The sequence below is a fragment of the Ranitomeya imitator genome, chromosome 2, assembly GCF_032444005.1.
Source record: "Ranitomeya imitator isolate aRanImi1 chromosome 2, aRanImi1.pri, whole genome shotgun sequence".
NCBI classification, from domain to species: Eukaryota; Metazoa; Chordata; class Amphibia; order Anura; family Dendrobatidae; genus Ranitomeya; species Ranitomeya imitator.
Genome location: NC_091283.1, coordinates 774,090,819 through 774,105,766, shown reverse-complemented (window position 1 = coordinate 774,105,766; position 14,948 = coordinate 774,090,819). Strand labels below are relative to the sequence as shown.

Genomic DNA, 14,948 nt, shown 5'->3' with positions numbered 1-14,948 from the left:
AAAGTAGCCTAAGGATGTGAAACTGCAAATGCTCAGCTTGTGTCTCAGTTCTGCACTGCCCAGTTATTACAGCTCTCCTGTGGAGCAGTGCAGTAGCGTAGAGCTCTGCTGGAACCAGTTAATGGCTACAAATATGTACATTATTATGAAATCAAATTGTGATTTTGGAAATAAACCTTAAAACATTTTACCTGAATAATAGTGTACTTTGGGAATCTGTAAGTCAAAGATTAAAATTCTAAATCTAACCCTCTTTTTAACTTACATTATTTGTGAGGTTGATATCAGCTTTCGCATATAGTAAGTAATTGACAACTTTAATATTCCTTCTCCGGCAGGCACATATGAGTGGCGTGTCTCCACCAAAGTTATCCTTCACATTAACAACATCAGGGTCTTCTTCTACAAGATGTTGGATTTCATCTAGATCGTTTTCATAGGCAGCTTGACAGATCGGCTAATGAAGAAAAAAAAAAAAATCATGAAGGATCTTCATTATTCACTGTCCGCAAATAAACATTATACAACTATGGCTTATCCCAACTCAAAGTGACAAGCATGTCACTAAAATATGCGTCTCAGAGGTCAGACCACCACAGATCCTAAAGTGATGCCATATCCTCGTAACATCGCTTTACAAGGTGGGAACATCCCATTGTGGTCTGCATTATTCTTTTTATATGATGCACAATGATCCACCAAACAATGAAACCACGATCAGGTAAACTGAGTTGATTGAAAACTGAAATTGTACAGAATTAGAAAACATGGCTGCTTTCGTCTACAAGACAGCATCACACCTCTCCATGGGTTGCAGTTGGAATTACTGTTCAGTTACACAACATTAAAGTCAATTAGGCTGTGCTGCAATACCACACACAACCTGTAGGGGCAGAACTATAGGCCTAGGAGCCTAGGAGAGCCCATATGGCAACTGACCCATATGAGAAGACAAATACTGTTAAAGGGGATATATGCAACTTTTTTATTTTTCACAATGTTTCTAAGACCTAACAGGCAGGTAGTTGGCAACTACTTGCCTGTTATCCTTAGTGCCAATCTCTGCCAGCACCAAGCGATCACAGACTGCTCTTTACATCGATTCAGCAGCCTCCGCTGACGTCTCATCAACAGAGCAGCGGCTTCTTTTCCCCCTCTGCGCGGTTGATGGGTCATGGCTGCCAAAGTCATGCTGATTGACAGATGGCTCCCCGCCACCCAACTGTGGGGAACCAGCTGTTCGTCAGCATGACACCATCGGTAATGCGCCATCAACAGAGCTGCCTGGAGGAAGAAGAGATGCTCTGTTGACATGGAACAGCTTATTCGATGGCAGGAGCTGTGAGCGACCCCTCTAAGCAACTACCAGCTCTTTAATGTTCATTTTAGGCACATAATGAAAGAGAGGTTAGCCAGGATTTTTTTTTTATTTTTAAGATCAGTGTTCATTGAGAGTCATAGGAGATTTTGCATTGGAACCAACAAGCTTCAAGTTACACTACTGACAACCTGTCATGGGAAAAGATGGCACCTGGGAAGAAGACAAGCTTGAAGACACTGATTTTCTAGGCAAGGTTTGGATGGAAAACCTCATGCCTTGTTATTCATTTGATGTTAATTTAACATATTCATGGCAGTGATTTCGCACCAGGATGATGTGGTCTACAACACAGCAAAGATTTTCATTCCCCTCAAACCATTCCTGAATGATGCGTTCATGGAGTTCTTAGATCTCCAAATTTCAAAGATATCAATTTGATGGAGTATCTGTGGGATATGCTGAAAAAATAATTGTATCCATGGGAGGTCCTATATCATGACTTACAGGACCTACTAAAAGATCTGCGGCTGATGTCCTGGTGCCAGATATCACAGGACACCTTCACAGGTCTTATAGAATTCACTATCTCAAGGAGTCAGAGCTATTTTGGTGGAAAAAAGGACCTACTGATGAGTATACATGATACATTTTCTACTCTCTCTATAAAAAGGTTTCTCACCATAGAACATACCATTAGTGATGAGCGAATACATTCAGCACTCTCCATTACTCACACGAAAAGTACGCTATTCGGGCTATTCGTTACTCATCAAGTAATTTGGTATTCACCTCGTTAGATTCGAGTGACCACCCAGCATGTTTGGATCTTTATTTGCAGCCTATGAACATGCCAATCACAGTAATGCCAGCGCCATCTTTGGTATGGCATTACTGTGATTGGCTGGCCCTACAGTGTCATCCGGATATTTAATGGCTGCCAGCGCCATCTTGCACACATTAGCCGGAAACAGTGTAGGGAGAGCGTAGTGCGAGCGTAGGGAGAGTGATAAAAGTGTATAGGGAGAGTTATTCATTCCAAAAAGTTCTTTTACGAGCTGAAGGTTGTGAAGATTAGTTCCTTGTTAGGTGAAGATAGCGTAGGGAGAGAATAGGAGGTAGAGTAAAAGGCAAGCAGCTGGGTGTTATCATTGCAAGAACATGCTGCAGATCGCTGCCATTTTCCATTGTGTTGTATAGTATTAGGAACAGACTGTGGGATTGGGTGGAAATAAGGAGGGTTTCATCCACTACCATGATATACAAATCAGCTCTTTTTCGAGTCAAAAAATATTAGATAGTAGCATCATATACAAAACCAATTTTTTGGGAGCTTTTATAATATTCCTGTGTAGCAGCCTATAACAAAATTATTTTTTTACAGCTAAATAATATTCTTCAGTGCCAGCATAAAGTAACTTCCATTTTAAAAGCGAATTGTCAAATAATATTCCTCGTCTATCGCTTAACCCCTTAGAGACAGAGCCAATTTGGTACTTAATGACCAAGCCTATTTTTACAATTCTGACCTCTGTCTCTTTATGAAATTATAGTTCTGGAACGCTTCAACGTATTCCATCGACTCTGAGACTGTTTTTTTTAATGACATATTGTACTTCATGTTAGTGGTAAAATTTGTTCGATATAACTTGCGTTTGTTTATGAAAAAAACTGAAATTTGGCAAAGATTTTGAAAATGTTGCAATTGTCAAACTTAATTTTTGTACCCTTAAATCAGAGCGTGGTGTTACACAAATTAATTAATAAATAACATTTCCCAAAAGTCAACTTTACATCAGCACAATTTTGGAAAGAATTTTGTTTTTTTGTTAGGTCATTATAAGGGTTAAAAGTTGAACAGCGATTTCTCATTTTTTCCAGCAAAAATTTAGAAAACCATTTTTTTTAGGGACCACCTGACATTTGAAGTGAGTTTGGGGGTTAATATAACAGAAAATGCCCAAAAGTGACACCATTCGTAAAACTGTTCCCCTGAAGGTGCGCAAAGCCACATTGAAGAAGTTTATTAACCCTTCAGGTGCTTCACAAGAACTAAAGCAATGTGGAAGGAAAAAGGAACATTTTATTTTATTTTTTTTTTCACAAAAAAATTACTTTGGAACCATATTTTTTTTATTTTCACAAGGGTATCAGGAGAAAATGGACCACAAAATTTGTTGTGCAATTTCTCCTGAGTACACCGATATCCTGTATATGGGAGAAAGCCACTGTTTGGGTGCACGGCAGGGCTCAGAAGGGAGGGAGCACCATTTACTTTTTGAACGCAAAATTGTCTGGAATCAATGATGGCTTCCATGTTGCGCAGGGGCGTAGCTAGAGCTTATGCCGCCCAGGGCTGCTCCCGAGTTTGGCGCCCTCCCCCCCCCCTCGGCTCAATACACACAAAGGTTACCAAAAATAGGACAACACACATGATCGGGTCTGCAAAAAAAAAAAAAAAAGTTCTGCTTACCTGACCGCGCTCCTGCTCTCTCCACGCAGCTGAAGCGTGCTCTCGCCGGCGACTGACAATGACGTCAGAAGCCGTCGACGTGTGCGCTGCAGCCAACTTCAGCTGCCAGCCTCCAAATGGCCGGTGGCTGTTGTTAACTATTGATGTACGGGCGCGGGCCCGCACGTCAATAGCGTTAAACAGCTGCAGTGTCGGCCGCGGTTTTAGAGGGCCCCGGGCGAAAGAGTCTCAGTGGGCCCCCCCTTTAACACATAGCATGATTCATGATGCAGATACAGCAGAGAAATATAGCATAGCCACATAGCATATAACACAGCCCACGTAGCATATAGCACAGCCACGTAGTGTATAACAGCCCACGCAGTATATAACACAGCCCACATAGCGTATAGCACAGCCACGTAGTATATAACACAGCCAAGTAGTATATTGCACAGCCCACATAGCATATAACACAGCCACGTAGTATATAACACAGCCATGTAGTATATTGCACAGCCCACGTAGCATATTGCCCAGCCACGTAGTATATAACACAGCCATGTAGTATATTGCACAGCCCACGTAGCATATTGCCCAGCCATGTAGTATATTGCCCAGCCACGTAGTATATTGCCCAGTGATGGAGTATACAGCACAGAGCCACGTAGTATACAGACTTAAAATAAAAAATAAACATATACTCACCCTCCGATGAATTCTGGCCCTGTATCGCACGAGGCAGCTTCCAGTCCCAGGGTTGGTATGAGCGCAGGACCTGTGATGATGTTGCGGTCACATGACCGTGACGTCATGGCAGGTCCTTCTCACATACCATCCTTGGCACCGGAAGCTGCTGCTTGCATGGAGCGGGCACTGGAGCGTTGCGAGGAGCGGGAAAGGCGATGGAGGGTGAGTATAGCAGGTTTTTTCATTTTTTTATTATTTTTAACATGACATATTTTTACTATTGATGCTGCATAGGCAGCATCAATAGTAAATAGTTGGGGACACACAGGGTTAATAGCAGCGGTAACGGAGTGCGTTACACCGCGGCCCGTTACCGCTGCTATTAACCCTGTGTGAGTGGTGACTGGAGGGGATTATGGAGCGGGCACTGATTGTGGGGAGTATAGAGCAGGCGCCGGGCACTGACTGCAGCGGAGGGACTAATCGGACTGTGCCCGTCGCTGATTGGTCGCGGCAGCCATGACAGGCAGCTGCCGAGACCAATCAGCGACGACAGACAGAGGCCGCGACCAATGAATATCCGTGAAAGAAAGAAAGAGAGAAGGACAGACAGAAAGACGGAAGTGTGACCCTTAGACAATGATGTAATATATATATATATATATATATATATATATATATATATATATATATATATATATATATATATAACTTCTCACCTGTGTCTTGCCTCTCTGTTGTTTTCTGTCTCTGTTCTCACATCTTTTCTGTCTCCCGCTCTGGTTTTCATATTTCCTTCTGCCTCTTCTTCCTGCTTGTCCGTGGCTCCGCCCCCGACATTTAGCCCCGCCCCTCCATGGCTCTTCACATTGTGAGAGCTGTGACGCTGCTGGAGGGGCGGGATCGGAGCTTCTGCTGCTGACTGCAGGTGCGGGGGTGAGTCACAGCGTGTGTGACTGTGTGCCCCTGCTACACTGCAGCCAGCAACTCTGCACGGCCGCGCGCACTGCCAGCGCTCTGCTCCAGTCCTCATAATGCTGGGAGGAAGGAGCAGAGAATGAGTGCGCGCAGCCGCGCTGATAGCCGCCCCCACATTGTGCCGCCCAGGGCGGCCCGCCCTCCCCGCACCCCCCTTCCTACGCCACTGATGTTGCGTTTGCAAACCCCCTGATGTACCAAAACACTGGAACCCCCTCAATTCTAACTCCAACCCTAATCCCAACACACCCCTAACCCCAATCCCAACACACCCCTAACCCTAATCCCAACCCTAACTATAACCCTAACCACAACCCTAACCCACCCCTAACCCTAGCCCCAACCCTAACCTTAGCGTCAACCCCAACCCTAGCCCCAACCCTAACCCTTGCTCTAGCCCCAACCCTTACCATAGCTCTAGCCCGAACCCTAACCCTAAATTTCTATTGGGAAGATAAATAGCTTATTTTTATCTACCAATTGTGCGACTGGTGCAATCTGAGCAGAGATAAACAAATGTCACAATTTAGAAAAGGCAATATTTTTAATTAGTCCACAGTTGCAGTGTGTCAGCAAGGTGATCTAAAAATAAAAATAATTTTCTATTGGTTTAGTAAATAGTGTATCTTTATCTAGCAGTTGTGTGACTGACACAATCTGGGCAGAGATAGACGTCTCAACTTAGCAGTGGCAATAATTTTACACACGCTCCACAGACCTATTCAGGCTGCAGACTTATACATATCGGAACATTGTCATTGCCACGCTAAGGCCTTTACCTGAGTTCTGTAGCATTGCCTGTCACGGGAGTAATATACTCCACAGACCTCGTCACTCTCTAGGACATATCCTGTAATTACTCCATTTTTACTCAAAACCATGCAAAAGATACAGTGTGCCTAGTTGGGTAGTTTCCAGAAGAAGTGTGCAGGCTTGGGCAAATTGGTCAATGGCACTCCTGTCTCTTTCCATTGAGGAAGCTGCTTCCAAGTAAAATGAGGTTTGTACATGTTCCTGACATGGGTTTCAGGCCTGACAGACTTAGCACAATACAGGCCCATGCTTGCATGCACTGTATTCAGAATTTAATTCTAATGCTTTTGGTGTCTGGCAGAATCCAATTTACTGACATTGAGCATATAGCTCCCCATCTCCTATATTATATTCACTTTACAGCAGCTTCACCCGCTATGACAATGGTTCTATAGGGATCCGGTGGCAAAAATGAACTGTGGACCTTACAAAACGCAGGTTTCACAGCACATGGTGGCACTGTGCTAATTGTCACTGAGGGCCGCATAGTGACATAGCGGTGGACAAGGTGCTGGTGGCAGGCAAAGCCTAAAATTCAAATGGACATGTTTTAGGTGGCATTGTCAATTGATGGGAAATATATATTTCACTTTCTAGCTAACAATGTTGAATGCGGGAGGGACCTCCTAAATGTATGATGATACAGGGCCACCTGAGGGCCCTTCCCAAACTCAGGTTTCACGGCACCTGCTGGCCCTCTGAAAATGTAAAGCAACATAATGACAAGGCGGTGGACATGGTGGTGGTTGCAGGCAAAGCTTAAAATTCAAGTAGACATGTTTTAGCTGGCATTGAAAAGGGATGGGGAATATGTATTTCACTATCTTGCCAACTATTTGACATGAGGGAGGGACCTCCCAAATGTAAGAGTGAGCGCCTTCACAAATGTTAAAGGAAAAACTGAAGCCAAAACGCTGTGTGAACACAGGCTAAAGAGGAGGTATAATATATTTTTATTTTGAGTTATATACATGTAAATTATGAAGGAAAGAAGGTTTCTAAGCATTTTTCCATTAAAAAAAAAAATGTAGATATGGTTTGGTAGATCTTTTTATAAATCTGTAAAACCGGCGTAATAGTCTGACAGCATTATTCCCAGATACCATATGTGAGTCAGAAAGGCACGCAGGCATCTTCTCCATGCTGTTCCCATTTAATTTAGCTCTTTCCCATCCATTTCTTTTTCCAGGCCCCCTGACCTGTTTGTTGGGTCCAGCAGACAAATATTCGGCTTTCCTATTGACTTGCATTGGATTCGTTATTCAGTACGAATACACGGATATTAGAAATTATTAATGACGATTTTCTCGAATATTTCACGATTTGCTGATCACTACATATCCTGATATACCCACACAATATGCCATATATATCTGCTACTGGTCACCAGATGAACGCCAAGAAGGAATGGAGAGGAGGCTACATTGAAAGGAGTGTTCTCTAGTTTGAAAGTTACCCCCAATGTAGGGGATAGGTGATAACGCTCTGATTGCTGCAGGTCCAAAGAGTCCTTGCTGAAAGGAGTAGAGGTCAATCATGTGCACTCTCACTCTATTCATTCTAGTGGAAGCACCAGCGATTGCCCAGTGCTGCGCTCAGCTGATTTCGGTGCTGCCATTAGTATAGATAAGCAGTGTGTATAAATCAACCTCCGCTCCATTAGCCAGTACTCATCAGAGCCTTTGTTCTCGTCATCGATGGGGGCCACCTCAGCGATTAGAAAGTTATCTGTCTCGTGAATAGCGGATAATTTTCAAACTTGAGAACACCCCTTTAAAAAAGTGACTGCTTAGCCTGGATGATTACCATTTTAGTTATAGTGCTATGTATATTCTGTTTACTTTGCTGGTTTTACATTAGTTAAAAAGGATGCAGTTATTCTAACTTAACCCCTTAGTGACCGAGCCAAATTTTTGAAATCTGACCAGTGTCACTTTATGTGGTAATAACTCTGCAACGCTTCAACAAATCCCAGTGATTTTGAGATTGTTTTTTCGTGACACATTATACTTTATGATAATGGTAAATTTAGTTCAACATTTTTGTGTTTATTTATAAAAAATATAAAAAATTTGAGGAAAATGTTAAAAAATTAGCAATTTTCTAAATTTGAATGATTATCCCTTTAATCCAGATAGTCATACAACAGCAAACCATTAATAAATAACATTTCCCACATGTCTGCTTTACATCAGCACCATTTGTAAAATGTTATTTTATTTTGTTAGCATTGTAGGAGGTTTAAAAATGTAGCAGCAATTTTTCATTTTTTCAAAGAAATTTACCACATTTATTTTTTTAGTGACTTATCCATGTTTGAAGTAACTTTAGGGGTCCCATATATTGGGAAACCCCCAAACGTGATTCCATTTTAAAAACAGCACCCTTAAACATATTGAAAACTGCTGTCAGGTAGTTTATTAACCCTTCAGGTGCTTTACAGGAATTAATGCAAAGTGGCATGACAGAAATGAAAATGTGTATTTTTACCACCTAAATGTTGCTAACTTCTAAACAGATTACTATAGCCGTCAGACTCTAAGGCCTCTATTTGGTCATGAATTGCCATCGCAAACATCAGGACAACAAAATCATGATATAAGGGCACCAATTGGGATAAAGAAGAAGCCCCCCACACACTGTTGACCATTTATAATGATGTAGTCACTATTGACAGCAGCATCTAAGGGGTTAAACAGATTTGGACGGTGCAAATACTGATCGTGGCTGATACAGCAAGTTGTCAGCTATAGTGTACAACCAACAGATGCTGGATTGTCATCTGTATGGGGAGGCTATTCTCTTATATCTCAGGTCAGTTAAAAGACGTATTGGTGGTCATTAAGGGGTTAATAGACAGTAATTACACGACTCATTGTCCATATTATGGCGTTAACACCCTCTAATTAAAAAGTACATGTGGTGCTAGATGTTACTAATGAATATATCACCTTCATACAAGCTGTAACAATATGGCGCCATGCTGGTGAATTTTACAGTAATACATTTTGTAACTTGTGGTTGAGGTTTACATGTATTAAAGTGAAGCGATCACAAAATGTTCAGTTGCTTTTTACTCTGAAACACGCAATCACATTAATATAGGTATGGGTGGTCCGAACCGAATATTTATTTTAAGCCTAAACGTGTCTATTTAATGTCATGATCTAAATCTCTTTTTAACCCCTTCACCCCGAAGCCTGTTTTCACCTAAGTGACAGGGCCAATTTTTACAATTCTGACCACTGTCACTTTATGAGGTAATAACTCTGAAACGCTTCAACGGATCCTGGCGATTCTGACATTGTTTTCTCGTGACATATTGTACTTCATGATAGTGATAAAATTTATTTGATATTACCTTCGGTTATTTGTGAAAAAAACGGAAATTTGGCGAAAATTTTGAAAATTTTGCAATTTTTAAACTTTGAATTTTTATACCCTTGCATTAGAGACTCATATCGCACAAATTAGTTAATAAATAACATTTCCCACATGTCTACTTTACATCAGCAACATTTTGGAACCAATTTTTTTTTCATTAGGGAGTTATAAGGGTTAAAAGTTAAACAGCGATTTCTCATTTTTTCAACAACTTTTATAAAACCATTTTTTGTAGGGACCACATCATATTTGAAGTCACTTTGAGAGGCTTATAGGATTTAAAATACCCAAAAGTGACACCATTCTAAAAACTACACCCCCGAGGTACTCAAAACCACATTCAAGAAGTTTATTAACCCTTCAGGTGCTTCACAGGAATTAATGGAATGTGGAAGGAAAAAAATAACATTTAACTTTTTTTTTCTTTTAGCAACATTTTTTTTATTTTCACAAGGGTAAAAGAAGAAAATGGACCACTAAAGTTGTTGTGCAATTCCTTCTGAATACACTGATACCCCATATGTGGGAGAAAACCACTGTCTGGGCGCACGGCAGGGCTCGGAAGGGAAGGAGCGCCGTTTGACTATTTCAAACCAAAATTGGCTGGAATTGAGATCGGACACCATGTCCCGTTTGCAGAGCCCCTGGTGTGCCTAAACAGTGGAAAACCGCCACAAGTGACCCCATTTTGGAAACTAGACCCTTCAAGGAACTTATCTAGCTATGTGGTGAGCACATTGAACCCCCAGGTGCTTCACAGAAGTTTAGAACGTAGAGGCGTGAAAATAAAAATTCACTTTTTTTCCCCAATATTGATCTTTTAACTACAATTTTTTTTTTCACCAGTGTAAAAGGAGAAAATGGACCACTAAAGTTGTTGACCAATTTATCCTGAATACACAGATACCCCATATGTGGGGGAAAACCACTGTTTGGGCGCACGGCAGGGCTCGGAAGGGAAGGAGCGCCATTTGACTTTTACAAACCAAAATTGGCTGGAATTGAGATCGGACACCATGTCCCGTTTGGAGAGCCCCTGATGTGCCTAAACAGTGGAAAACCGCCACAAGTGACCCCATTTTGGAAACTAGACCCTTCAAGGAACTTATCTAGCTATGTGATGAGCACCGTGAACGTCCAAGTGCCTCACCAAAAATTATAACGATGAGTCGTAAAAAAAAATAGAACACATTTTTTCCACAAAAATGATCTTTTAGCAAGGTTTTTTTTGTTTTCCCAAGGGTTATAGGACAAAATAGACAGAAAAAGATGTTGTGCAATTTTTCACGAGTACGCCGATACCCCATATGTGGGGAAAAACCACTGTTTGGGCGCATGGCAGAGCTCGGAAGGGAAGGAGCACCATTTGGAATGCAGACTTAGATGGATTGGTCTGCAGGCGTCACGTTGCATTTGCAGAGCTCCTGATGTACCTAAACAGTGGAAATCCTCCACAAGTGACCCCATTTTGAAAACTGGACCTCCCAAGGAATTTGTTTAGATATGTGGTGAGCACCATAAACCTCCAAGTGCCTCACTCCACAAGTGACACCATTTTGAAAACTGGACCTCCCAAGGAATTTATTTAGATATGTGGTGAGCACCGTAAACCTCCAAGTGCCTCACTCCACAAGTGACATCATTTTGAAAACTGGACCTCCCAAGGAATTTGTTTAGATATGTGGTGAGCACCGTAAACCTCCAAGTGCCTCACTCCACAAGTGACCCCATGTTGGAAACAACACAGTGTATAAACTAATTTTTATTAATTTGTGGACGTGTGGTATGCTTTGAAGCAATCCTTAATGCAAAGGCCAGGTTTCTCAGGGCAGGTTTCACAATGGTAAATTGTGTCCTTTCGGATTCCCCTCTTGGAACATACTCTGCACCGTTTTTGTGATCGTCCTGTCCTCGCTGTTTGGGGAACCTGTCCTGGGAAATGTTGACCTTGGACAATACGGGCACTATCAGATTCAGAAGTACTGGGACCCTCACCTCCCTGAGTGCCAAACATTAGGGCCTTGATGACTACCTCCTGAAACTGAAGGAAGGTCCCCGTATTGCCTGCAGATCGGGACAGCACAAAAGCATTGTACAGTGCCATCTGTACAATGTGCACGGCCAATTTTTTGTACCATACGTAAGCTTTTCGCATGGCACTGTATGGTTGGAGGACCTGATCTGAGAGATCCACACCCCCCATGTACCGATTGTAATCCAGGATACAATCTGGCTCTGGGACTTGTGTTGTGGTCCCACGAACAGTGACAAGGGTGCTGTTGTCACGGTGTATGGTGGTCAGGATAAGGACATCCCTTTTGTCCTTATACTTGACCACCAGCATGTTGTCGCTGCATTTGGCTCTGCTTTCCCCTTTTCTCAGCATTTGCCCAATTAGCGGCTTAGGGAGGCCTCGCTGATTTTTTCGCACGGTGCCACATGCAGCTGTACCTCTGGCAGAGAGTGCCTTGAAGAGTGGGATGCTGGTGTAAAAGTTGTCAATGTAGAGGTGATAACCCTTATCCAGCAGTGGGTGCTGCAATTCCCACACAATTTTCCCACTCACCCCCAGGATGGGGGGGCATTCAGGGGGGTTAATCTGGGTGTCCTTACCCTCGTAGACCCTAAATCTGTGGGTGTACCCTGAGGTACTCTCGCACAGTTTGTACAGCTTTATTCCGTACCTGGACCTCTTACTGGGCAGGTACTGTCGGAATTTTAGCCTCCCTTTGAAATGAACGAGAGATTCATCAATAGCGATGTCCCTCTGGGGTGTGTACGCCTCAGCAAATTTTCTGCTGAAGTGTTCAATCACTGTCCGAATTTTATATAGACGATCAAAGTTTGGATCGTCTCGGGGAGGACACTGCGCATTATCACCGAAATGCAAAATTTTTATTACCGCTGTACTGTAGAGAATGTCAGTACTCCAGTATTGCCGAAGCTTTGGCTTTTTGATTAGGCCCATATGCAGCACAATTCCCCAAAATGTCATCATCTCTGCTGCATTTACGGGGGTCCATCTGGCATAAGATGACGTGGGATTTTGGGTGAAAAATTGTTGGGCATACAGGTTCGTCTGGGCCACCATAATATTTATTATTTCATCACTGAAAAAGAATTTGAAGAAGTCAATTTCAGTGAGGCCAGTCGTGTCAAACTGGATTCCTGAGCTGCTGCTGAAATCCGGAATGACGGGCTGAAAATTTTCCGGGGGTGCAATCCATACGGGATCGATTGCTGCAGGAGTTGCCTGGGTCCTACGGCGCCTTGTTGGGGGTCCTTCCTCACCAGATGAGGAGGAGGAGGAGGAATAGAGGAATGTGGGATCTTCCTCACTGGCTGTATCCGTGTCGGACGCAAGGATGGCGTAAGCCTCCTCTGGTGAATAGCGCCTTGTTGACGAATGAGCCATTTTTTTTTTCCCAAACCCTGGGGATGTGTGTGTAAGTGGTGCTTTTACACGTGTAATGTGTGGGGCTTGTTTATAGGGTACTCTTTATTAAAACCAATCAGAGAGAAAAAACAAGTAGTGAGAAAAAAATGTAGAAGAAACAAGAAAAAAAGATGAAAAGAAAAATCAATGTAAAAAAATAAGTTTGTATAAAAAAAAAGTATAAATTTACCCTACGCAACTAAATATTTTTTTTGCAAAAGAAAAAACGAACGCCACTAACAGTGTGACGTACGCTCACCTAATGAACGCGCTAAAAATTAGACGACGCAACTAATTTTTACAAAAAAAACTGAACGCCACTAACAGTGTGACGTACGCTCCCCTAATGAACGCGCTAAAAATTAGACGACGCAACTAATTATTCTTTTTACAAAAGAAAAGCGAACGCCACTAACAGTGTGACGTACGCTCCCCTAATACACTCGCTAAAAATTAGGCGACGCAACTAATTATTCTTTTTACAAAAGAAAAGCGAACGCCACTAACAGTGTGACGTACGCTCCCCTAATGCACTAGAGATTATCCGGCGATAGCAGATTTTTTTTTATGCACAAGACGCTACCTCCCTACCTATAAAACTCAGTACGATTTTTTTTTTTCTAAAAGATGATCGGTCGTCACTAACACGCTACCACTAAACTACTCTGTACAATTTTTTTCTCTAAAAAAAAGACCGGTCGTCACGAACGCTGTGACACCAGCTAATCTACGTCTAAGACTACACTGTACTAACTACTATTATATTTTTGTAAAAGAAAAAAAAAAAAAAAAAAAAATCGGACGTTGCTTAGACTGCGAAGTCCGTTACACTAACTAGCTAAAAAATAAAAGTCCTGTGGCGCAGTCTCTGATCAGCAGCGATACTGATCAAAGAGCTGCGGACACAGGAAGAGCACGAATGCTCTGCGCGGGACGCCGCACACAGGAAAAAAAGTGCGCAAAAAATTGAATTGGAGGGGGGTACTTGAACAGGGATGGAGGGACGTCACCAAACACTGACGCCGGCTACGCTACCTTGTTACGTCTAAAACTTCACTGTACTAACTACAATTTTTTTCTAAAAAAAAAAACGGACGTCGCTTAGACTGCAATGTCCGCTACACTAACTAACTAAAAAAAAAAGTCCTGTGGCGCAGTCTCTGATCAGCAGCGATACTGATCAGAGCGCTGCGGACACAGGAAGAGCACGAATGCTCTGCGCGGGACGCCGCGCACAGGAAAAAAAGCGCAAAAAAGTGCGCAAAAATTTGAATTGGAGGGTGGGGGAGGGAGGGGGTACTGGAACAGGGATGGGGGGATGGGAAAGGGGTGGGGGAGGTGCTGCTGCTGCTGTGATCACAGGCCTCACACAGCAGGCAGATGGCAGCAGAGAGTACACAGCACAGAGCAGGAAGCTGGATCAGGAGCACAAGCTGGAGGCAGGAGATCGCAGGGAGGATCGCACTGGCCACCAATAGATTCCTTCACTAAGGTGACACAGAGGGGCTTAGACCACCGCTCTGCACGCCAAATCTGAGAGAAAGATGGCGTGCAGGGCGGTGATCGGTATTTTAAATTAACCCCTTTGGCGCTGATTGGCTAGAAGCTATTGTTCAGCCAATCAGCGCCATAGGGGTTAATCAGGTGAGGTGACGTGTGAATCACCCCACCTACTGTGACGGCTGTGATTGGTGCGACGTCACACAGCATCAATCACAGCCTGTCACATGCTTTTTTTTTTTTTTGAAACTTTATTGTCATGTCGCTGTGATTGGCTGGTCAAAATTGACAGACCATCCCTGCAGGCACCCGGGGCTGCGTGCAGGGATGGTCTGTCGTCAGGGACAGCAGACATCGGAACCCGATCACCGTGCAAT

The 14,948-nt window shown here is 42.9% G+C and overlaps 1 protein-coding gene across 1 annotated transcript in view; it reads right to left on the bottom strand.

The window, feature by feature from the left end:
- The window catches only part of ANKRD22 (ankyrin repeat domain 22), a 62,027-nt gene that overhangs the window by 28,506 nt on the left and 18,573 nt on the right, over positions 1-14,948 (bottom strand). The window contains exon 2 of the mRNA XM_069753508.1: positions 266-457. Coding sequence (XP_069609609.1) covers positions 266-457 — 192 coding nt within the window. The remainder of the gene's footprint in view (positions 1-265; positions 458-14,948) is intronic.